General features: G+C 37.1%; 2 protein-coding genes and 1 long non-coding RNA gene across 3 annotated transcripts; 2 read left to right on the top strand and 1 right to left on the bottom strand.

Moving 5' to 3' along the window:
• Nucleotides 1–1,612: 1,612 nt before the first annotated feature.
• Nucleotides 1,613–20,289, top strand: LOC126382067 (replication factor C subunit 1). Its single transcript, XM_050031769.1, has 19 exons — nucleotides 1,613–1,767; nucleotides 2,192–2,296; nucleotides 2,575–3,406; nucleotides 3,913–4,022; nucleotides 4,453–4,581; nucleotides 5,152–5,638; nucleotides 6,573–6,732; nucleotides 7,387–7,514; nucleotides 8,438–8,584; nucleotides 9,497–9,580; nucleotides 10,873–11,021; nucleotides 12,140–12,334; nucleotides 12,972–13,123; nucleotides 13,679–13,787; nucleotides 14,911–15,056; nucleotides 15,607–15,685; nucleotides 16,744–16,878; nucleotides 17,771–17,938; nucleotides 18,470–20,289. Exons 1-19 carry the CDS (start codon nucleotides 1,759–1,761, stop codon nucleotides 18,581–18,583), a joined length of 3,438 nt encoding a protein of 1,145 aa, XP_049887726.1. The 5' UTR covers nucleotides 1,613–1,758; the 3' UTR covers nucleotides 18,584–20,289.
• A 437-nt stretch (nucleotides 20,290–20,726) lies between these two features.
• LOC126382173 (uncharacterized) lies at nucleotides 20,727–21,138 on the bottom strand. The gene has a single exon (XM_050031960.1). The coding sequence runs from the start codon at nucleotides 21,020–21,022 to the stop codon at nucleotides 20,795–20,797; it is 228 nt and encodes a 75-aa protein (XP_049887917.1). The 5' UTR covers nucleotides 21,023–21,138; the 3' UTR covers nucleotides 20,727–20,794.
• Nucleotides 21,139–22,677: 1,539 nt separating this feature from the next.
• On the top strand, nucleotides 22,678–25,186 carry LOC126382192 (uncharacterized). Its single transcript, XR_007569036.1, has 3 exons — nucleotides 22,678–23,138; nucleotides 23,777–23,816; nucleotides 23,983–25,186. It is a non-coding gene; the product is annotated as an uncharacterized LOC126382192 (long non-coding RNA).
• Nucleotides 25,187–25,521: the final 335 nt, after the last annotated feature.

The raw sequence follows: 25,521 nt of genomic DNA, 5'->3' as shown, positions 1-25,521 counted from the left end.
CCCACAATAAAGCACGCTCCCTCTCCTAGGGTATGAGCGTGAGCCCATCGGGCCTCTTACCGTCTGTGCGGCTTAGACCCGGCGGTTCCAATTTGCACGGCACGTCGATCAACACCAGTGCACGGCGGATGACATCATAAATAAATTCGAATATTACAAAATACTTACCGATGAAACGATAACAGTTGGCTATTTTCTTTCCTTCCTGAATGTGAGCTGCAGCTCCAAACTAATATAAACCAGACAATGGTGCTAATTCCTGTAAATACCATCTAATTTTATTTTAAGTTATATCTGTCATTTTCTTATCCGCCGAAAAGGAAAAGGACGGGTAATCGACAAGCATAAAATTTATGGAACACACGTCAATTTTAAGGACAAATCTAAAACAACCGTCTAAAAATTTTACATCACTCAATAACCCGACACAGTTAAGTAGACAGCACGTCAAACGGATTGCATACCAGCGACGTACCTTTTGATTCGACCGGGTTATTCATTCATTTACTCATTCTTCCTAAAATTAAGAGCTGTGAATCATCCGTCCCTTTCCTTTTCGACGGATATGAAAATGACGGATATAACTTAAAATAAAATTAGGCGGTGTCTGCAGGAATCGGGGCCAATATAATCCAAAAATGGTTAGATACTTACCTATCAGAGACAGAGTCTCCTTTCATCAAGAAGAAGATAATTGCGTCCTACAAAAAGAAATCTTGTAAAAAAAAATTCATCATCATCATCATCAACATCCTATATACGTCCCACTGCTGGGCACAGGCCTCCCCTCAATCAACCGGAGGGGGTATGGAGCATACTCCACCACGCTGCTCCAATGCGGCAAAAAAAAATTATCGACATTAATTGTAAGTAAATTTAATTTTATCGACATATTGCTAAAGTGAAACCCAACACTAGGCATTGAAAAACTTGTGACAACCTACGAAATTACGAAACAATTTTTGTATATGCGTCTTTGTCTAACATTACGCCGGTTCCGTAAGATAAAGTAGAGCAGAATTGACAACATTTCAAATTTTTAAGCCGTGGTTTTTTTTGTGCTATTTCGAAAGTACTTGTTTAAATAGAAGACACGTATTTTTTCTTTTCAAGATTTTTCCACTAGAAGTTACAAAAAATATTTTTTGAAAATTGGATTCTGCCATTGATAGAATGAAGGCAGTATAATGCAATGTACCTTTGCATGCCTATTTAAAACAAGTCGCAAACAAAGTGTCATGTTTGGTGTCGTTATATATGACATTTACTTTTTTTATAATTTTTATGTAAAGGTCTGAACTTATTATGCCTTCCTCTTCTGACCTCGTGGATTTTTCAATATATTTCTATTATTACTGAATTAAAAAATCTGAAAAAATGTGTTTTGTGTAAATCATAGAAATATCTCGAAATGGTTTTCGATTTAAGGCACCTTAGTAAAAATGAAATGTTGTCAATTATAGAGTTCTGTTACTATTTTAGCCTTCCTTCTATGCTTTAGTTATTGTTCTGAGGGAAAACCAAAACAAAAAAAAAAAAAAAGCATTGCAAGTGCGTAGTGTGCCCAGCGTATTTATACATGTATCCGAATATGTTTTCAACAACGGAAACTTTGACAGGTTGGTCGATGTAAGAAATTAATTCGGAGTTTTCTTTTCAAAAATACGCGTGCTGTTAAAGTTCTGATTAGTCCTTGTTATTGCAGAAATTATGTGTGTTTATTTAGTTTTTTAACCACTTTCATTTTGGAACGCAACGATGTCGAAGGTAAGTAATATTTAACAAATTAAGATACCATGCATCGAGGCAGATTATTTTTCGCGCAATTCTTATTTATGATGATTTACCTAAGCAAATGACTACTCAATACACCTAAAATAACCGTACAATCTTCGGTGAAGTATCTATAATGTTTTTTGCTAAAGAACATCGAATAAAGAATATGAAATGAAGTAAAAATGTTCACTTTGTTTTCTTTGGGATATACCGGTACCAACGTGCACTAAAGCGTCGATTATGTGCATAAAACAATAAACAATCAAATATTTAAGTAATCAAACAATTATAGTAACAATACATAGAAAATATTTGAAGATAATATTGCATATAGTTATAGTACTTATAATACTAATCTAATCTAATACTTTACAGCTGAAGTTAATTAATTGTCTTTATCTATATTTCGTTTCAGGATATAAGATCTTACTTCCAGACAAAAAAGCCGGCCAAGCCAGTATTGCCTGATGACGATGATGATGTTATTCCTGAATCGCCGGATGTTCAAATCAAAAGCAAAGTAATTCTGCTTCAATTTTTATTAAATATATCAAATCAAACAAATATTCATCTCTAATCTGCCGAGATACCAGAGACAATATGTTTTACATTATGTCTGGTTGAGATCTGCGTTCCGTCAGATGAGAGGTTCATAAACAAAGCTAACCTAGTAGTACCTGGTAGTACCTATCTATTTACCTCTTAAATTATCGCATGCTTATATTTAACGGATCATATATAATAATTTGCTTTCTTAAGTTTGTTAATTTAATTTTAAATCAACTGTTATTATTACAGAAAAAAGAATCAAGGAAAAAGAGGTGTTTAAGTGATTCTGATGATGAAATATTTACATCAAAAAAGAAAAAGCCCACTTATGAAGAAAGTAAACCATCACAAAAGAAAAAGACGCCTGATAAGCCAACATTGAAAGAGGTCAAAGTAATAGACATGTTTGGAAGCGGCCCCATTAAAAGAACAGAGCCATTAGTGAAGAAGGTTAAGAAAAACACAGAAACTGGCATTCATTCTGATGATGAATTTGAAAAGAGTCTTCTAGAAGTTGATGCCTTAGAAGAATCTCTTACTAAAGATATCAAAAAAGAGAAATCTCCTTCAAAAGAGCCCAAAGAATGTACACATAGCAAGAAAGATGACAAGTCACCAAACAAAAATGTTCCCAAATCTATAGATAAAAAAGACAAAGATAAATCACAAGTTTCCAAAGATAAGTCACCCACAAAACTCAATGGTGATGGCCACAGTCAAGAAATAAAAGATAAACATAAACATCATAAATCAGGAAGTCATTCAGAAGCAAAGAAAGATAAAAACAGCAAGCATGAAAGTGAATCTCCTTCGAAAAAACAAACGAGTGAAGCTATAACATCTGACTTTCAGAAAAAGGAAAAGAAAGATAAACATGAGAAAGATAAAAAAGATGGGCATGATAAAGATAAATCTAAGAAATCTACTAGTCACTCAAAGATTGAAGATGCAGGTACGTCAAAAGATAAGAAGAGAGATTTCAGTGAGTTTGTTGACAGTGATATCAGTATTATTGAAGAGCATGATGATGATAAACATAAAAATAAGAGAAAAAAATTGGATAAAAGCCTGAATGAGTCTGGTAAGTTCTTAATTCAGCTGTCTGACCCACTGTCTTTTAAAGTGTTAAACATCTTCATCATCTTCTAAACTAAACTTTAATGTATTTTTAATTCTCTTTTATAAAGTCAGGATGTGATCTAATGTACGTGCTACTTATATGTATAAGTTATCAAATTCAACCTAATTTATATTTTTTTAAGAATTAAAAAATATTAAGAATTTTACCTTTTTACATTGTTTTTAGTTTACGCGGTTATGTGCTTTAATTATTTTACCTTTTTGTCTTCCACAATTTTTAACTTGCCTTGTTTATTATTTTTCTAATCAGACAGGGCCATTCATATAATATTCAGAGAGGGTAGTTTGAAATTCAGATCTACTCTTCACTAATATTGTTTTAAACCCAAGTAACAACAAATTATTATTTGTAGATTGTTTTAACAATGTTAAACATATTTCTTGTGGTGGCAATACTGTTTATATTTATAATATTTACAGTCAAGTTCCTGAATGAAATTGTTTCAGTGCTGACAGATGAGGAGAGACATGAAAGAAAGATGCAGTGTGCAGCTTTATATAAAAGTTATCTGAACAGGTCAGGGCCTAAACATTTAGGAGCCAAACAGATTCCTGAGGTAAGAATTTTGTATATGAACATATGTTACGTCCTAACGAACCAATTTTCATGTTTTTGCATGTTCAACAGTTCAGAGTACTCTTGATCTGGGTTAAACAGGCCACATTGAATTGCAATTCATCTAAAAAAATATTGCTGTTTCTTTGGCAGAAGGCAAGAGGGAAACGACAGCCCTATTTTTCCCTAAAAAGTAGCATGGAGAGGATTGCTACACCGACAAGAATGTGGCTCTTAAATTAGTGAAGATGATGATGTTTGTTGTCATTGTGATTTACTTTTATTGACTTTAGATTGCTTTTTAGATGAATTGCATCAATGTGGCATTTTTAACATGTCTGATCTATCTATAAAACATATAGATTTGATTGCAGTATGATAATTGGGATTTAGTCGTGAACTTATGATAATATTTTTTTTTTACCCTTTAGGGCTCCCCAAGTTGTCTGGCGAACTGTGCTTTCTTATTGACTGGAGTGTTGGATTCATTCGAGAGAGATGAAGTAGTCGATGCTATTGCCAAGTTTGGTGGGTGTGTTAAGACTGGCATCAGTAAAAAGGTAAACTCTGTTTAAGGTTCCATTACCTAACACTTCAACAGGAGAACACGGCGACTGTCTGTGAGGGTCAGCTGCTCGCCACCCGCGCCCACCTCTCCAATGAATACAGGGTGTTAGTGAGACTGTTGGACTCACGATCCGGAAGCCCCGGGTTCGAATCCCGGTGGGGACATATCACAAAAATCAGCTTGTGATCCCTTGAGGATGAGGTTGGTAATCCACCTCACTTATCTTTCCACGGTCCCAGGCAGAATTTTACTGTGGAATGATTTTATGCCTTTGTCCATAATTAAAAATCATTAAATCGTATTGTGTCAGTAACGTAAATCTTTCGATTAGGACATTACAGGCTGATCACCTGATTGTCTGAAAGTAAGATGATCCGTGCTTCGGAAGGCACGTTTAGCCGTTGGTCCCGGTCACTACTTACTGATGTAAGTACTTAGGCGTTACATGAGCCATGTCAGGGACCTTTGGCAGCTCAATAGCAACCCTGTCAGGTTTGATGAAGTTGGTAATCAACCTCACAACTCACGAGAGGAGAAGTGACGTAAATTATTATTGCCAAAGGTAACACACGTCTTAGCCGGAGACGACGCTGGCCCGGCGAAGATGGCTAAAGCACAAGATCTTGGCATCAAGATCATATCTGAAGACGATTTCCTACAAATGATCGTCGACAATTCCAAAAAATCATCAAACACCAAACTCGACATTAAGAAAGAAACAAAAAAAGAAAAGAGTCCTAGTAGAAAGACTCCTAAAAAGAGTCCGCAAGATAAACCAGAAAAGAAAGAAAGCAAGGAAAAGCAAGATAAAGATAAGAAGACTCCAAAAGATAAAAATGAATCACATAAAGAAAGGAAACCAAGTAGAGAACAATTAGATACTAAAGAATCTAAAAATCATGTGAAAGATAAAAATAGTAAAATCAAAGAAGAGAAATCAAAAAGTCCGAGTAAGGTTGACCATTATCAGAAAAAACTTGAAATTAAAGATGACGTTAAATTGGAAAGGGAATCAAAATCATGTTCTTCTATAAAATCAGAAGTGAATGGTAAGAAAGTCTTATATATCACGCCTATACGTATTTCTAGTAAGCACAGACCAAGGAATTCCGCTTGCTACATTCCTGAGACACCACTCTAGCTTCATGTAGCATCATCAAATCGTTGTACCTGTTTCATCATCACTAATTTAAGAGTCACGCTCTTGTAGGTGTAGCATTCTCCATGCTACTTTTTAAGGAAAAATCGGGCAGTGGATTCCTTCTTGCCTTCCGCCCCGCTGTACTCTTTCTCACGCGAGTGTTATTCAAAGCCGTACTAGGACTTTTTGGAGGCGATGTTTGCTCCGGTAAATAAAAACTCTTCGAGTGGACTGTATTTTCAATTTAAAAATAAGTCACATTCTGTGAGGCCACAGCATGTTAGCAACATCAAAGTCTTATAAATAATATATTTTACTGTAATATGTTTTGCTATGGCAATATTTCAGGACTTACGCCACGGACTTTGCCCACGAGGCATGTTTTTTCTTTTCTTCCTAATTGTGTAAATAATTTCCTAGTTTTTAACATCTCGAAGAGTTTTTATTTACCGGAGCAACCATCGCCTCCAATAGGACTCCTGTTCTCAACCTTCCTATTAGAGTAATATTGAATAATTATGGAGGTGTAAGTGGTAGAGTTGGAAGGCGAAGGCTTAGGCGTACATACAGCCATCAGATCCAGGATGTTTTAAAAAGTAAGGACCTGGTCAAGCATACTCTAAACCGGCGAGCATACATCAAATCTTTTGATGAGAGTGGAAGAAGCGAAAGTCACGTGTCAGGGTCGTATTAAGTGGATTTCCGTGGTCTCTGCATACCCCAACGGGAAACACGCGTGTTCTTATGTATGTGTAACACTTTGATGACCAAAATAAACAATTCGAAATTCAAAATTAAAATATGAGCATAAAAATAAATAATTTTATTTTTACGTTTCACAGCGGCTCCAATCCAGCCGACTAAAGCATTGAGTACTAATGCTCTCAAGCACTCAAGTTCAGTTCCATTATCTTCAAATGCAATAATGTGGGTGGAAAAGTACAAACCACAGACTATAAAACAAATTATAGGACAGCATGGCGACGCTAGTAATGTTAAGAAGTAAGTACATAATACAGGGTGTTAGTGACATCGTAACGAATATTGAAGGGGATGATTCAGACCATGATTCTGAGTTGACATCAAGTGGAATTTCCTGTCGGAAAATGCATGACAATTTTAGTTTTTTTTACAAATTCCACTTGATATCAACTCAGGTCTGAATTATCCCTTAAAGTTTTCGTTACAATGTCCCTAGCGCCCTGAATACACGTGTATTTTTTATGTTAAGAATATCTCGCGAAATCTCGTGTAATCAATTCCAAAGCATAATATTTAGGCGGATGAGATGTTCGTTATGTAAAAAAATACTATACAAAGTGTGACCAACATGTGTGTGTGTGTGTGTGTGTAAATGTGTATGTATGTATTGTATTGTGTGTTTTTCTATTTGTAAAGAATTGTATATTGTTCTGTGTTTGCGGATTTTAAATGTAACTATGTTACCTACAGAATAAAGATATATTTTTAATTGAATTTGAACACCGGTGGACACAGCACTTTCTACTGGGCATTGAGCAAAGGCCTTGAAGCCGCAGGGTTTTGACAACTATCAGTAGTCTTAATTAAGACGCGTTTAAAGCAGGGATATGAGACTATGGGAGTTATGTGTGTTAATTATGATAATAACTGCGTAAACTAATCATGTATTCGCAGGCTTATGAACTGGCTAACCAAGTGGTACGTGAATAGGAAGGCCAAGTTGCCTAAGCCTAGTCCTTGGGCGAAGAATGATGACGGAGGCTACTTCAAGGCTGCTTTACTGTCTGGACCACCTGGCGTTGGTAAGCATCAATCCTTACATAAAAAATAGTACTTGTAAGAGAGGTATTACATCTATCCACCAATTTTTGGTCAACCACGACTTTTTATTAAAACAAAAATCGACCTTATTATTAATTTACTGTGATCGTTATTTGTAGGGTCGTATGCTGATAGACGGAATACCGTGGAAATACCCCGGTAAAACGACGATTACCCATAGACAAAATTATTGCCGACGAAGTTTAGAGAAATCGACCTTATTAATATTACATTGTGATCGTTATTTGTAGGGTCGTATGCTGATTGTCTATGGGTGATCGTGGTTTTACCACAGTATTCCGTCAATCAGCATACGACCCTGCAGAGAACGATCGCAGTGTAGTAATAATAAGGTAGACTTTCCTAAAGTCTAGAGTAAAGTGTCTTTAATAGTAAGGACTATTAAAGAGATTTTACAACGGGAACATTCCCACTTTGGGAACATTCCGGAACGACACATCACTGGATTTGAAGCCTATTTCTTGGGCTTTTCGGCGGGAAACGGGAACGGGACAGTTGCTTTCTTCATTGAGTAATCTAAATAATTAATACGAAGTGGTGTTTTGTGGTTAATGATCGCTTAAGTTGGTCGGAAGACATTCGCGAGTGTTATTATATTGGGAGTATTCAATGAACAAAGTGTATCTGCCTATTTTCGCTTCGTGCCGGGAAGCCGCTTCATAACTCAAAAGTTTATGCGGACTTTTGAGTTAATTCGTTTGGGGTTCGGAGTAGGAGTCTACTCCGAGGGTGGGGGCTTAGGTTTCATCATCATCACCTTTCATCATTTCATTAATCATCAAGAAAAAAATACGTCAGACATGGCTGTATGGGCATAGTTCCCTTTGCCTTACCCTTCGGGAAAAATAAAAAAAAAAGCCTATTTCTTGTTTCTTCGCTCCAGGTAAAACAACAACAGTAGCGCTGGTCTGCAAGGAGCTAGGGTTCGACATGGTGGAGTTCAATGCTTCCGACACAAGGAACAAATCACTCATCAAAGAACAAATCGGGGAACTACTCACAACTACATCACTCTCCGCTTATGCTAAAGGTACAAACGCTTTTACACGCTCGTCCAATGTCTCCTCATTCGGAATAAAGATTTCCCTCTCCTAGTATAACACATTTAATGTAATTATTGAATTTATTATTTTCTTTAGCCTATCAATCAATCAATAATACTTTATGCCTATTTATGAATGAATGAGAATTTATTCGCATACAATTACAGGAATTGTGTTCGTAATACGGTAATAGACAGAATAGTAAAAAATAAGTTTAACAAAACAAACCTCAATTATAGAAAATAAATGAATTCAGCATATAAAAAATTGTTAAGTATGATAAAAATTTAAAATAATAAAAATAAAGTAAAAAAGTCACAAAATAGTCAAAGGTAATGTTAAACAAGGTCACATTACCAAAGTAAGGTCAAAGGCCACCATCCCTCAGTGATTAGAGCTTCGGGTTCAATTCCCGATGCGGTCATTGGTAAAGTCACTTTGTAAAACTGTCCATCGTTTGGTCATGACATCGCAGGCTGAATCACTTGATTGTCCGAAAAAGTACGATGATTCCATGCTTTGGAAGGCACGTTAAGCCGTTGTTCCCAGGCTACTAGCCCAAAACACCTCCACCAACCCGCACTGAAGCAGCGTGCTGGAGTATTCTCCATACCCCCTCCGGTTGCTTTTATGTTATGTACCTTTTACAATTGTTGAAGTTAAGCAACTTTCGCAAAGGCCGGTCACAGGATGGGTGACCACAAAAAAAAGTTTTCATCTCGAGCTCCTCCGTGCTTCGGAAGGCACGTTAAGCCGTTGGTCCCGGCTGCATTAGCAGTCGTTAATAATCATCAATCCGCACTGAGCCCGCGTGATGGTTTAAGGTCCAATCTCCATATCCATCCACAGGGAAGGCCCATGCCCGTGACGTTAATAGGCTGATGATGATGATGTTTTAGGTGACACAGGAAAGCAAGCAGTAACGAAGAAACACGTTCTAGTCATGGACGAAGTAGACGGCATGGCGGGGAATGAGGATAGAGGTAAGACTTATTACAGAACGATCGGGTGGTTCGAACCAAACTGCGGGTTCTAAACCACGGAATTCGTCTTTTTGAGTTTGACTCATAGATATAGACCAGCCGGTCTTTATCGGGGCCCTTTCGTTGTAAGTCACAATACAATACAACGTTAATTAATACGTGTTGTGGACATGATGTCGAGACAAACCCTCTTGGGGTTTAACGACGTCATATTAATAAAGCTTGTAACAATAAATGTATTAATAATAATATAGTTAATTAATGCACATAATAACGGGTTCTTACCGCGTTTAAATGGGGATATGAGACTTATGAGATATGGGAGTCTCATATCCCCATTTAAACGCGGTAAGAACCCGTTATTATGTGCTTTAATTATGATAATAACCGCGTAAACTTAAAACAATGTAATAATATAGTTGACATCACGTGGTTTAACGGATTTATATCCGGTAATGGCGATGGGCTCGCCCACTATTACATGGAACTTAAACTTAGCGGGTGGGTGTACTGTCATAAACAATATCATGTACCCACTTTAGAACCCTGTCGCACTATCATATTTGATATTTAATGAGAGTTAACGTTTAATTTGACAAAAAAGTTAATGTGACATGGTTTCAAAGATACATATTAGTACTCGTGACCTTACTATACAGGGTGTTAGTGACATCGTAACGAATACCGAGGGGGATGATTCAGACCATGATTCTGAGTTAATATCAAGTGGAATTTTCCGTCGCAAATTCATGGTATTTTTAGTTTTTTTTTTTATTATTTTCAATTCTATACTTTTGTGATGGAAAATTCCAATTGATATTAACTCAGAATAATGAGCTGAATCATCCCTCTCGGTATTCGTTACGATGTCACTTACACCCCGTGCAAGTACATACAGGTAGTCATACAAGTACGTAGGGGTGTTAGTGACACCGTAACGAATACTGAGGGGGATGATTCAGACCATGATCCTGAGTTGATATCAAGTGGAATTTCCTGTCGGAAAATTTATGAATATTTTTGTGTTTTTTTTTTTAATTATTTTCAGTTCCATACTTTTGCGACGGCAAATTCCACTTGATATCAACTCAAAATTATGGTCTGTATCATCCCTCAAAGTCTTCGTTACGATGTCGCTAACACCCTGTATATCTATGCCTAACCCCTTCGGGGATACAAGCGTGATGCTGTGTGACACTGAAAGCATCACATGACAAATATCGAAAGACTAGTAAAGTGGAAGTCTGGATTATTAAGTCTCCTGTAAGTCGCTTATACGGTATGTCTTTCAGGTGGCCTACAAGAGCTGATAGCTCTGATAAAGTCATCATCGGTGCCGATCATATGCATGTGCAACGACAGGAACAGTCAGAAGATGCGGACGCTCGTCAATTACTGTTATGACCTGAGATTCAACAGGCCTAGAGTCGAGCAAATTAAGGTCAGTTCCTGATACATTGTTGGTAATTGAGCACTATACAGGGTATTAGTGACATCGTAACGAATACTAAGGGGGATGATTCAGACCATGATTTTGAGTTAATATCAAGTGGAATTTTCCGTCGCAAAATTCATGTTTTTTTTTTAGACTTTTAATTTATTTTTAATTCTTTATTTTTGCGCTGGAAATTTCCACTTGATATTAATTAACTCAGAATAATGAGCTGAATCATCCCTCTCAGTATTCGTTACGATGTCACTTACACCCCGTGCAAGTACATACACACACACAGGTAGTCATACAAGTAGGTATGGGTGTTAGTGACATCGTAACGAATACCGAGGGAGATGATTCAGACTCCGACCATGATTCTGAGTTGATATCAAGTGGAATTTCCTGTCGGAAAATTCATGATAATATTTGTGTTTTTTTTTAATTATTTTCCGTTCCAAACTTTTGCGACGGAAACTTATTTATTTACTGACAATAAGGCTCACCAACTATCACGTTCTTCTTGCGTGCACTTAGTTCATCTTGCGATGGAGGTACCTCTGACTACCCCAATTGAGATATAGTCGTGAGTTTATTTTTGAGTTTTTATTTATTAATATTTGCATAATGTCTATTATATTAGCTTTATTTTACTTTTATTTCTTTACTTATTTCTTGTTGCAACTTTCCGCATCCTGATTTACTAAATGGTTATTTCCTGGCCGTGGTTGCCTAGAAGAAATTGCTCCAGTGCAATAAGGCCGCCTAGTTGTACTGTATTAGTGTGTTGTGTCTGTACGTTGAAATTGAGTTCTGCGTGTGCAATAAAGTACATTTTATTTAATTTTGTATTAAATGCATGAAAATCAATGATAAAATTGGTTCTGCCTGGAAACACTCTTAAGTGTGATGCCAAGTTGATTAATAAGTATACTATATAATAATAATTCGACGTTTTAATATCTCATAGGCTTTTTAGAAAAACTAACCTTGAGTGCTCTGTGCTTACATCATCTAACATTGAATTCAATTCTTGTAAGCTTCTAATGTTATGATACTTGTTGCTCTTCTAAATCGTTTGTTACAACCCTTTCTTCTCAACAACCCTTTCTTCTCTTTCTTCACAGTCAGCAATGATGTCAATATGCTGCAAGGAAGGCATTAAAATCGCCCCGGACGCGCTATCCCAACTCATAGTAGCAGCCAATCAGGATGTGCGACAGACGATGAACCTGCTCTCAATGTGGGCAGTTGATCCTGCTCTGATGGACGCCGATCGCCTCAAGAAAGACGCTCAGAGCGGCAAGAAGGATATTAAACTGGTAAGTTGTATAACTCAGGGGTAAGTTGCATAACTCAGGAGTAAGTCACATAACTCAACTCATATCAGAAGTCAATTGGGATGTGCGACAGACAAGAAACGCGCTGTCAATGTGGACAGTCCACCCCTCTCTGATGGACGGCCTCCAGAAAAACGCTCACAGCGGTAAGAAGGATATTGTTTTATTTTTTTTAAAGAACGTCTAGGGCCCTGTGCCGAGGTTTTTCTTGCAGCTTTTTTTACCCGGCTATACAGGTTATGAGAAGCTGCAGTAGTTTTAGGCGGATGAGACGTTCGTTATGTAAAAATTGACGATTCAACTATGTTATCTACTGAATAAAGATATTTTTCAACTTACCAAATTCAACTTACCAAAGTTAGGCGAAATCGTGGCCCCGCCCACCGATGAGCTATTATACTGCATTATCCCGATGCATAAACCCCACAACCTTGGCGCATCAGACGCGATGTACAGGGTAGTGTAATAAGCACCTTTGGTCGTCATGCGACACTTTGACACAGACTACCCCAATTCAATCCCAAAACTCAAAAATATCTTTATTCATTTGGTAACATAGTTATGGCAATAGGGTATGTAGTCGTGAGTCGTGAACTTACGTTATATTACAATCTCACAGGGCCCATGGGAAGCGGTGCGCAAAGTATTCTCTGCTGAAGACCACAAGTCGATGAGCATCAACGACAAGAGCGACCTCTTCTTCTACGACTACAGTCTCGCACCCCTGTTTGTCCACGAGAACTATCTGCAGGTCTCGCCGCATTGTCCTAAGTAAGTCTATTCATCAAACAATTTCTTTTATACAATGTTTGCATTGGTCCCGATTCCTGCAGACAACTCCTAATTTTACTTTAAGTTACACCTGTCATTTTCTTATCCGCCGAAAAGGAAAGGGACGGATGATTGACAGCTCTTAATTTTTAGGAAGAATGAGTAAATGAATGAATAACCCGGGCGAATCAAAAAGGTATCCCGCTGGTATGCAAACCGTTTGACGTGTGCTGTCAACATAATTCCGTCGGGTTATTGGCCAATGTAAAATTTTTAGACGGTTGTTTTAGATTTGTGCTTAAAATTGACGTGTCTTCCATAAATTTTATGCTTGTCGATTACCCGTCCCTTTCCTTCAAGGCGGATAAGAAAATGACAGATATAACTTAAAATAAAATTAGATGGTATTTACAGGAATTAACACCATTGTATCATTGTGCATTACGTATTATCCTCTTGGAACAGAGTTTTCCAGATAAAGTAGTTAGCGGGTTTTGATTTTAAAAGGACATTCGAGATAGGCTGTTTATGTTATGTATATGATTTTTGTTATAGGAATGAAATCCTAGATCGGTTCAGCAGAGCAGCAGACAGCATAAGCATGGGAGATCTGATTGACTCGAGGATACGCGGCAGCCAGGCCTGGAGTCTACTTCCTATGCAGGTATTCGGTGCAATATAATTTGTTGATGTTGCCCGATAATCAAATATATATCGATTAATAATCTATTATTTTCTAAGACCATAAATAATATATTATTATTTATTTAGATTATTTGTCGAAATCACTTTGTGAGACTGTCCTTTGTTTGGTAAGGACTTTTCAGGCTTGAATCACCTGATTATCCGAAAAAGTAAGTTGATTCCGTGCTTTGGAGGGCACTTTAAGCCGTTGGTCCCGGGTACTAGCCGTAAAAACACCTCCACCAACCCGCAGTGGAGCAGCGTGGTGGAGTATGCTCCATACCCTCTCCGGTTGATTGAGAGGAGGCCTGTGCCCAGCAGTGGGACGTATATAGGCAATTTATGTTATGTATGTATGTTATGTTAGATTATTTACTGACTTCATAATCGATTATTCGGTAACATTATTATATCCACCGACAAGAGCGCAGCTCTTAAATAGAGAGAGAGAGAGAGACTATTATATATATGTCGGAGAGCAGACAGCGCGCCGTATAATGGCAACACAGTATTTCTAACGTCGATTTCAAATTCAAACCGGGAACTCGAGGGACAGACGTCTCCTCGTCGTAGTTGACAAGACGTTAGAACAGGCATCAGGGAAACCAAAAGTGCCGAAGACAACATACTCCAGAACATGGTGTAATATGTTAACAGACTACGCTCAGAAGTAGGCAAACCACGGAATTCCACTTACTACAACCCTGACACTACTTTCGCATCTTCCTTTTTCATCAGCCTTTATGCATACTCAATGGTTTAAGAGTCCAGGGTTGACCCCATACAATACCCCATATAATACTTAACGGCCTCCGCGGTCCAGTTGAGCGTTGGGACATCACAAAAATCACTTCGGGAACCGTGGTTTGTTTAGGATATTTTAGGCTGAACACCTGATTGCCCACAATTAAGATAATCCGTGTTTTGCAAGGCACGTTAAGCCGTTGGTCCCGGCTATTACTTACTGATATAAGTACGTAGTCGTTACATGAGTCATGTCAAGGACATTTGGCGTCTCAATAATAACCCTGCCACCAGGGTTGATGAGGTTGATAATCCACACGATAGAAGAATACCCAACAATCCACACAAATGTTCTCCAGGCGATGTACGGGTCGGTGATACCGGGTCACGAGCTCTCTGGCCACATGACGGGGCAGATCAACTTCCCCTCGTGGCTGGGGAACAACTCCAAGGCCAACAAGATGCACCGTCTCTGCCAGGAGATCCACGCTCACACCAGACTCAGGTTCGCATCATTCTTTTCTTTGTGGTCTTCGTTGATGCCTCATTTATGAGAACCACAAATTTAAGTCTAAATAATCGTTGTTCAATCATGAACTCACCCGTTATAAGTATTTCGAGGGGGAATCCCCTGTAGAGTCCGATACCGAGGTTCGAACCGGAACTCCCTATTTGAGAAGCATGCCGATGTACCACAGGATCACGGTAACTATTGCAGTCGCTTTTGATACAAATTCCTAAGTTGAACCGTATGGTGGTAGGTGACCAACCCCTCGACCATTATAATGGTTAGATATGCACAGACTAGACGGCAAAGGGCTTTCATTTGCAATTACTCATATGAAATTAAATTAATGATTACTCCTATGAGTAATCCGAAAGTGGAAACCCTACGGTTTCCAATGATGTCTATCCTTGCGCACTGAACATTGTGTTGAAAACCGGAAGTTTCATAACAAGCTGATCGCTTTTATGGAATGCTGAGGATGTTTTCCAATCAAAATGGCCTAAATATGAATACCCACGGGCAATAACAAGTGAACTCTCATTCGCAGTACTTCTGGCTCCAAATCCTCGATATTCTTGGACTACGCGCCGCATTTACGTGATGCTGTTATAACGCCACTCTTAAAAGTAAGTTTGACTTTTGAAATCTATTGGTTTATTTTTCAGCTTGGAGGATTATACTCCACCGCGCTAACTGATGTATATAATTCGTTTAAAATTAGAGTATGTTGAGTTTAAAATAAGAGTGTGTTTGAATTCATTTTAGTTTTTTTTTTTTTTTTGAATAGGCAAGAGGACAAAGTAGTCAAATGAGATACTTTTTACGAAACGTCAAAAATATTTCTAATTAATTTGTATAGAAACGCACATGTATGATGTTATCAATAAACATCGTCAACCGTCGTACTCTTTGTTATGTGATTCTTAATTGAAATTCTCAAATCAATCAAAAAGAAAAATGAGATTGATTTCGAATCATCTTTGACCCAGTCATCTAGCCTTTTGTCTCGACTTACGAAAACTCCGCTGAATTGTTACATTTAAAGATGTATGTATGTGCTGGAGGTAAAATTGAAATAACTGCAATACTTAAAGTTTTCTTATATTTTCTCTTATTTTTCAATATTATACAGAGCTCAACCTCGATTACAAAATCTACCCCTTCCCCTTCCTCTCTCCCCTCTCACTCCCCCTCAGGACACGTTCATAAACTTCACCTCAGACACATCACGTTCTTATGAACGCTTAATAAGTGAAACCTTATAGGAATGAAAGCTTATTATTAATGTTTGTATATGTTTAAATATGTAATTACATTATTATATATATTTAGTGCTGACTCCAGTACACAGTCTAATTTTAAGTTATACCTGTCATTTTCTTATCCGCCGAAAAGGAAAGGGACGGGTAATCGACAGGCATATTCATAGAACACATGTCAATTTTAGGCAGAAGTTTAAAAAAGCCCTTTCAAAATTTTATATTGGCCAATAACCCGACAGAATTAAGTTGACAGCACGTGACACGTCAATCGGATTGCATATGAGCGAGATGCCTATTTTATTCGCTTGGGTTATTCATTCATTTTAAAATTAACAGTTGTCAATCAAGCGAATAAGAAAATGACAAGTATAAAAAAATAAATGTATGCAGGAATCGGGGCCAATATGTGTATGTGTTTGCAGGAGAAAAGTGAAGGAATAGATAAGTCATTGGAAGTGCTGGAATCATACCACTTGCTAAGAGAAGACTTGGATTCTCTGGTTGAGCTGTCCTCGTGGTCGGGACAACGGAATCCTATGATCCTGGTCGATTCTAAGGTGAGTACGTAACTCCATGCCTGTTATCCCAAGCGAGGTAGGCAGAGGTTTATGAGATTTCTAAAGACATCCCGCAGTTACTTTTATTGCTAATCCTCGCCTGAAACCTGGTGCAAGGGTTGCTATTGGGCCGCCAAAAGCCCTGACGGGTCAGGACCTAATAGTAAACGAAAGGCTTATGGTAATTCACATTATGAAAAATCACATTTGGCTTTTTTGTTGAGCAAAAGTGGTCTAAATTTTTATACGTACATAGATAAACTCACGCCTATTTCCCACCGGGGTAAGCAGAGACTATGGAATTCCATTTGCTTCGATCCTGACACACTTCTCTTGCTTCGTCCACAAAATCAATCGTTTCATACACGCACGCCGGTTCAGAGTAATATGAACTGAACCTCGTACTTCCCTCCTTGTGTACGTCCTTCTAGGTCTTCCTCTGCCAGCCCTGCCACCAAACTTCACTCTATAACTGCTTTCGTAATCCTATTATCTTTTGTCCGCTCTTACGTAGCCAAACCAGCTTAACATACCCTTCCCAATCTTAGCCACTATATCCTAAAATTTTAGCTGAAATGAAATCTAATTCAGAAGAAATGGATTGTTTTTTAAAGAAAATCACATGTCGCCTTACGGAGAACACCATGTAAGCGCCTTTTTGAAAAACCACATTCAGCGGGCTTAGCACCGCAACCGTGCGACTCTTTCTCGCCTCGACATACCTCGCCCGTCACTCTCTCACAGTACTGCACAGAAAGAGACAGATGATCTCTGTCGCGGCGAGAAAGAGTCGCACGCTTACGGTGCTAAGCCCGCTGAATGTGGTTTTTCAAAAAGGCGCTTACATGGTGTTCTCCATAAGGCGACAATATTGTAATACCTTTTGCCACAGATTAAAGCAGCCATGACGCGAACGTACAATAAGAAAGCTATGGCACTGCCGTACGCGCCGGGCGCCGTGAAGAAAGGTCGCGCGAAGGACAACGATGGTGAAGAAGACGGTGAGAATGACGCCGAAGAAGAACAGGATAGCGATCCTGAGAATGATGCGCTTATTAAGGTACCTATAATAATACCTCAAGTATCCTTTTCTCCCATAATCTGCAATTGTCTTACACGAACCCGGGGTTGTCGTTGGGCGTACTCACCTGCACACAGGATAATCGCCTTCTTTTAAGAGGCCTCTACGTGGTGGCTTCGGCTCCACCCACGCTTTCGAAAGATCCGGGTCTCCATAGGCCCTAGATATGGAAAGAACATTACAAATAATTTATTTCAGACTTCAGAATCCATGTGGAGACAGTTACATTTATCTTTATTAACCAGTGTTAGTAACAATTTAAAAACGTTTTACGGTTGAAACCAAACCTCACAACAACCATATCTCACATAGTGAACGAGTGCCCTCTACACCAGTTCCCAGGTGGTACAGCCGGGCTGCATTGTGTGACGGATGCGGCAGAGACTTGGTTAGGGGAGCTTCAGCTGGACATATGATCCACGCAGGATATTTTACTTTTGTCTGCCATACGCAATAATAATAATGGTTTTATGGAGCTTCACATAGCAAAACAATGTTTTAATTTTACAGAAAAAGAAAGTAAAAGAAGAGAAAGCAGGCACAAGCAAAGACAGAGCGGGATCGAGCAAAGAACGGCCCGCTTCTAGCAAGGACAAGCCCGGTACGAGTAGAAAGAAAAAATAGCGGTCACTGATATCGCGATGCCAGTTCATTGCATATTAAGACTTAGTGCCAGTGAATTAATGAACTGTTTAAATTGTGAACTATCTGTGAGTAAAGTGTGAATCTCTGAACGAAAAATTACATATCCTCTGAGAGTCATAACTACGAGCTACGTTAGGAACTTGTGAAGTATAGGTACTTCACAACACTGAGAACAAAAAGTACCTATACTTCACAAGTGTGTTGCTCAGTAATTTGTTTCCGGAATTTACCTGGCTTAAAGATGTTACAGCGATAATGATAACCCGTGCACGTCACGCCCGCAAAGCCTATTGGCGGGGTTGAGACAAGCTTGTCATCAATCATTATCAAGGAAGAAATCAAAAGTAATATATCAAAGTACAAAAACAGGCTGGAAAACCACCCAAATGAAATGGCAGTGGAGCTAATGAGAAACCCAAACACATTTTTGAGACTGAAGAGGAAAGCGCCACAAGATTTAATCAAGTAACCATTTAGGATGGGTCAATGGTTCCATGCCTTGCAAGCCTGATAGTATGGAGAATCAAAAATATTGCTGAATGTCATTGATGATAGATTGCATTACAAAGAGTAAAAAAAAAAAATCATTATAAGTAGTTGTCAGAGTCCTAAGATTCATCTCCTATAGCAATGTAATTTAATAAGTATCTCTTATCCTGTCAGAATATCAGAGCTTGTCGGTCTGCCAGGAAATGCTTGTAACTTGCATTTTTGTAGTGGCTTTCTAGGATACGCCTTTCCCTAGCATATTTTTTTTTGATACAGCTCTTTTTAACGTCAGACTGACAAATTTTCATCATTTTTTCTGTGTAGGCCGAAAGCCGATCAGTTATGTTGGCACTGCAAGGATAACACACAAAATTTTTAATGTTCCCAAGTTTTTAAATAGTGATAGTGAAGTATTACTTCAAAGCGCTTGTGATACTACTATACCCACCATGTGATCATAATGTTAAGGTCAGTTTTGTTTGTTTTCTTACTGTTCTGTATCAAGAATGAGGATAGAAACTATCTACTTCTCCCATAAAGCAACATTGCTATTTCACATTTGTTTGCATTGCGCATTTACTTTTATATGCGCAAATGTCAAATTGCAACATTGCTTTCTTAGATGAATTGCTTCGATGTGGCCATTTTAACCCCCCAGGTGTTGCTACTGTTGAGTGTTCTTAAATTTTAACAGTCAGTGTTATATTTATTCCCTAAAGATTGGTAAGCAGAAAACTTACAAAAACTTATTTTCAATTAAAACTGCGCTTTTCCAAATGGCTTGTCTTTTTCGTAACTCATCCTTCAGATGGCACGGGATACACTCCATATTGCTCCACATTTTATATCAATTTATCACGAATTTTAACTGGACAGTATGAAGAACTGTTAAAATATAAGAACACTCAATAGTGCTCTGGCCTACATTTGAGCTTGTAGTTTTTATCCTCATTAAAACTGCTTCGCAGTTTACGAGTACATAATAGTAATGTCATATTTTTCATTATTCTGCATAATCACAATTGAAGAATGTGTTTTGTATGACTTACCTATGGCATTAATTATATTGTGTACCAACAGGACTATCCTGTATAAATGTTTTTCGTAATCATTAAGTAGTTTCCTATCATGTGTAAAAAGTACCTAATTAGTGTTACCGTCTAAATTGTGTTAAATTACAATATTTTTTTATTAAATCAATTTCTTTTATTTTTTTTACACTATATTAAAAACAAGAAAAATACCATACGTATATTAGTTCTTTTTATTTTTTAAAGAGTTTTAGACTTATTCCAAAACAAAGACTGAAGATAAATCGGGTTTAAACAATAATCCGTACCACATTTATAATTTAATAATGAATGGAAAGTCATTACTATTACACAATGAAATATAGAAAAAAAATATTTTATAATTGATCACAAAATAAATCTTTGCCTTTTCCAAATGGGCTAAATCGAAAAAACAATAGTCGTTTTATCCTTAAAAAAGTAGTTCAATGCATAAAATTACATTAATTTGGGGCTAACAGAAACTACTTACATAGTATATAGGTGCACCTTAGGAAAGTCAAATGAATTTTCCCTGAAACCTACGGAATATTGAAATAAGAACCAAATTGAAACAACCAAAATATCAATAAAAGCTTTATTACATAACAATGATTTCACTATACACAATGAGCCTACAAATAGCTTGAACTTAGTCTTTTCTAATTAGTTTTGCCTTGGGATCGTCAGGCCTCATCACAACGTAGGTCATTTTGTATCTTCTGTTGTCTCCATCGTTCTTTGCATAGTTATAGCAGCCCCAGGTAGCCAGGCCGACACCAACTAAGGCTAAACCAGTTGAGGCCAAAACCTCGGGGATTTCATTCCAACCTTGCTGAAGTAATTGCCCCAGTGAACGTCTTGATGCTGCTGCAGCCATTTGTTTGTTGTGCTAATTCTTCGCTATTAACCTTATACCTATTCTTTGGATTTCTCCAAAAAAATAGGCAAGCGTACACCTCGTTCGTTTGACGTAGTGAGTGACAGTGACAGCAACGTTTTTTAATACACTCCGAAAGAAAAATGCCTCCGTACAGCCTCGTCTGATGTTGATATCTTTCATGTCTTTGCTTTCAAATTATAAAGGTGGACCACTGCAGTCTAGCGGAGCGGAGATATCCAAGAAACGATTTCACACATCTCCGCTCCTCTGCCCACCTATACGCTTTTGTGGAAACAATACTTACCTACTGTATTTAAAAACCATTTGAAATTTTAGAGCAAAACGGGCTGGAAGTTGCTCTATGTTTAAAATACTTTGTCATTTTGACATATTATAACGCTTTATGAGAATATAATTCACGCTTCTAATAAAAATATTTGTTCTTTTCTAAATAAATTATTGTTGAGAAATACGTAAAACCACACGTTGTTTTAAAATAATGATACCAAAAACAATCGGTCATGTGGTGAAATTCAAAAATAATATTGGTGGTTTAATTCAAAGAGCTTGTTGGGAAATACCCGAAATAGTAGGCGCTTCTTTTATGGGACTCGTTGGAGTTACATTGGCTATAGTTGGTTTGTACAACTATGCTCAAAATGATGGCGAAAATAGAGAATTCAAAATGGTGTATTACATTGTCCGTGACGGAGATCAAAGGATGGAACGCATAAGGAATCCTGTTCAAACTCAATACCCTCCGAATCCAGAAGATAAAGATGAAGTGAAAAGATACGAATTTTTATATCCCAAAGAAACCTAAATATAATATTATGATGAACTTTTGTATAGACATTATTTATTCACAAAATCTGCAAAACATGTTAGGACTTAGGTCTTTCATACGGAAACTAGCCTGATGAAAAATCTTTTTTTTGTTTTCCAGGTGAGGGATTTTCCGGGCTACGTTTCCCAAAACAAATATAGATGGCGCTGCGTCCAAATTTCAAGGCCCAAGTATTAGAATTTCTTATACTTGGTCAATACTTGGTCTTTGGTCTTGGCCAAATATAAATAAGAAGTCGGTCAAAGATACTTCTTTTTAAATATTTTGATTGCTTGCTCTTATGCCCATGCAGTAACAAAACGGAACACGTGTCAATTTCTTGCGTCATTCAAACTTCAAAGGTTTTTTTTAGCGGGAAACGGGAACGGGACAGTTGCTTTCTTCATTGAATAATCTGAATAATTAATACGAAGTGGTGTTTTGTGGTTAATGATCGCATTAAGTTAGTCGGAAGACATTCGCGAGTGTTATTACATTGGAGTATTCAATAAACAAAGTGTATCTGCCTATTTTCGCTTCGTGCTAGGAAGCCGCTTCATAGCTCAAAAGTTTATGCGGACTTTTGAGTTAATTCGTTTGGGGTTCGGAGTAGGAGTCTACTCCGAGGGTGGGGGCTTAGGTTTCATCATCATCATTCATCACCTTTCACCATTTCATTAATCATCAAGAAAAAAAAATACGTCAGACATGGCTGTATGGGCATAGTTCCCTTTGCCTTACCCTTCGGGGAAAACCAAACAAAAAAAAAAAATCAAACTTCAAAGTGACGTGCCCAGACGTGCCGCGAGTTTGTATCATGGTAACCTCAGAACAATAACTAAAGCATAGAAGGAAGGCTAAAATAAGAATTCAGAAACTATAAACCGGCTCTCTTCTAGCTTACGACACAAACTATGAGTGAGAAAAGGACAAATGATTCGCTCTTTGCTTCATTTTTTCCGAGGTTGTCACAACATGAAATGTCATTTGGACCTATTGGACTCATTTTAATTCGGCCAAATACATAGTAACATACATAAGAAGATTTTACTTATATTTACCGAACTATTTGACACGGTCGCGTGAACTTTGTTTACGAGTGTCTTGTGTTCAGATTGTTTTAAGTGATAATTTAACAATATTTTTCCAAATAAATGGAAAGAAACTTTTATTTATATCAAATAATTGAGTGTCTCGACTCTGTGACATTATGTCTTGTGTGGTATGGGGCTGCAGCTCACATTCAGGAAGAAAAGAAAATAGCCAACAACTTCTGTCGTTTCATCGGTAATTTTTTTGTAATTTTCTAGTGAAATGTGAACTGCTGAACAATTTTAGGAAAGTAATATGTTTTGCTGAATAGATTTGTAGCATAAAATATTTGAGATATCCATTATATTATACGTTTCATCGATGAATACGGAATTGATTTGAGGTTATGTTGATTGTCCATAGTGATGTACTAAAATTATCGATACTTTTAATTTTTAGATTTCCTGTAGACGATAACAAAGAGAAAGAATGGATAATTCGCATTAATAGACGAAATTGGATTCCAAATAAGTACAGCCGTATTTGCTCGAAACATTTTACTGCGGATTCATTTATGTGTGTTCCTAATTCAAAGTGGAGGCGTCTTCGAGACGATGCTATTCCTACATTGAACATTATAGATCAGACAGATGAAATGGTGTTTAAATTTATATTTAAATTTCAGCCTAGCCTGCATCATCTCACTGCTGGCTAGATAGATAAGATATTTGTATCATGTTATCACAACACGTTTATATTATCTATCATTCAACTACATATTATTATGTACTTAATAAACTTAGTATATACTAAGTCTGTAGTTGTTTTATGTCTAAACAATTATGAGTTGTACACGTTTTATATAAGTAAATGATTATTATCTTTGATTTCAGATATTAAATCCAAAAGTGTCGACTGGATTTACATGAAAAGGTATATCAAATAATTTTCTTTTTATATTTTTATCATGATATACATATATAGAGTGTATAATTCAACCAGCTGCACAATGCACTTAAATCAGATATATTTTACTTTTATTTTTATAGATTATTTTGTACATACACTATTTTAACATTATTATTAAACTTTATTTCAGTCAGTTCAAGAAGACGAGATGAAAAATTTAAAAGAAAAGCTGAACAAGTCACGCCTCAAGATCAAACGACTTAATGAAAAAAAAAGTCAATGTGACAGGGTGTCACAAAGACAGTTTCTAAACAAATTGACACTGTTTAGAAATTAATAAATTTGTATTTATTGTAAATATAATGTACATAATTAATAACGTGTAAAATAAATACTTGCTAATGAACAGATTTACGATCTAATTTATATTTCATTTTACCTCCTGTTCTTATTTACTCCTACTCCAACACTCCAGGTTGATACGAACTGCGCCCAATAAAGAATGTAATGAATGTTATAGATTTGTGTAAGCGACTTAGATAAATCTTGACTAAACCTTCCTTTACAAATACAAATATACTTTATTGCACACAACATACAATACTTACAAGTTTTACACGAAAGATACAGTACACCACCTACCTACCTTTTACTTTCCCTTTCTGTTCTCTTATGAATACTTGTATGCCGTATTTTTTTTAAGTATAATGCTATATCTAGTAGGTACGAGTATGGTAATCCTAGTATTGAAACAGCTTGTAGCCCTAGTAAAGACCGCCATTTTATGTTTACAGAGTGGCACGTTTTTTCTGTAGGTATTTCCAGTCCATACTCTTTTCTATGTCTATGGCGTGAGCCCATCGGGCCTCTTACCGTCTGTGCGGCTTAGACCCGGCGGTTCCAATTTGCACGGCACGTCGATCGACACCAGTGCACGGCGGATGACATCATAAATAAATTCGAATATTACAAAATACTTACCGATGAAACGATAACAGTTGGCTATTTTCTTTCCTTCCTGAATGTGAGCTGCAGCTCCAAACTAATATAAACCAGACAATATAATCCAAAAATGGTTAGATACTTACCTATCAGAGACAGAGTCTCCTTTCATCAAGAAGAAGATAATTGCATCCTACAAAAAGAAATCTTGTAAAAAAAATTTATCGACATTAATTGTAAGTAAATTTAATTTTATCGACATATTAGTAAAGTGAAACCCAACACTAGGCAATGAAAAACTTGTGACAACCTACGAAATTACGAAACAATTTTTGTATATGCGTCTTTGTCTAACATTACGCCGGTTCCGTAAGATAAAGTAGAGCAGAATTATAGAGTTCTGTTGCTATTTTAGCCTTCCTTCTATGCTTTAGTTATTGTTCTGAGATGGTAACCGACTTCCATAGATATTTTGTTTGGAGATACAGAGGGGGAAAGTTAAATTTGGCATTGAATAGTTTTCGGTTAAACTGAGCCTTTGAGCAAAAGCAATAAGTTAATTCCGACAATGAGTGCACTTTATAAGGGAAGATAAATTTTCTTAGTTGTGTTTAAGTGTGTTACATATTTGGATTATTAAACAAAATAGTATTTTTTTTATTTTTATCATTTTCTTCGAATTTTATAAAATATTTTTCTTGTATTGCTGAAAGTCGCGCAACTCAACTTTTGTGTGACCATTCTTCTTCTTTGCGAGTCGATGGCTATCGATACTAAATTTGACCGG

This window comes from Pectinophora gossypiella, chromosome 3, assembly GCF_024362695.1.
Source record: "Pectinophora gossypiella chromosome 3, ilPecGoss1.1, whole genome shotgun sequence".
Lineage (NCBI taxonomy): Eukaryota > Metazoa > Arthropoda > Insecta > Lepidoptera > Gelechiidae > Pectinophora > Pectinophora gossypiella.
The sequence above is the reverse complement of the archived record's forward strand: the minus strand, read 5'-3'. Positions and strand labels throughout refer to the sequence as shown.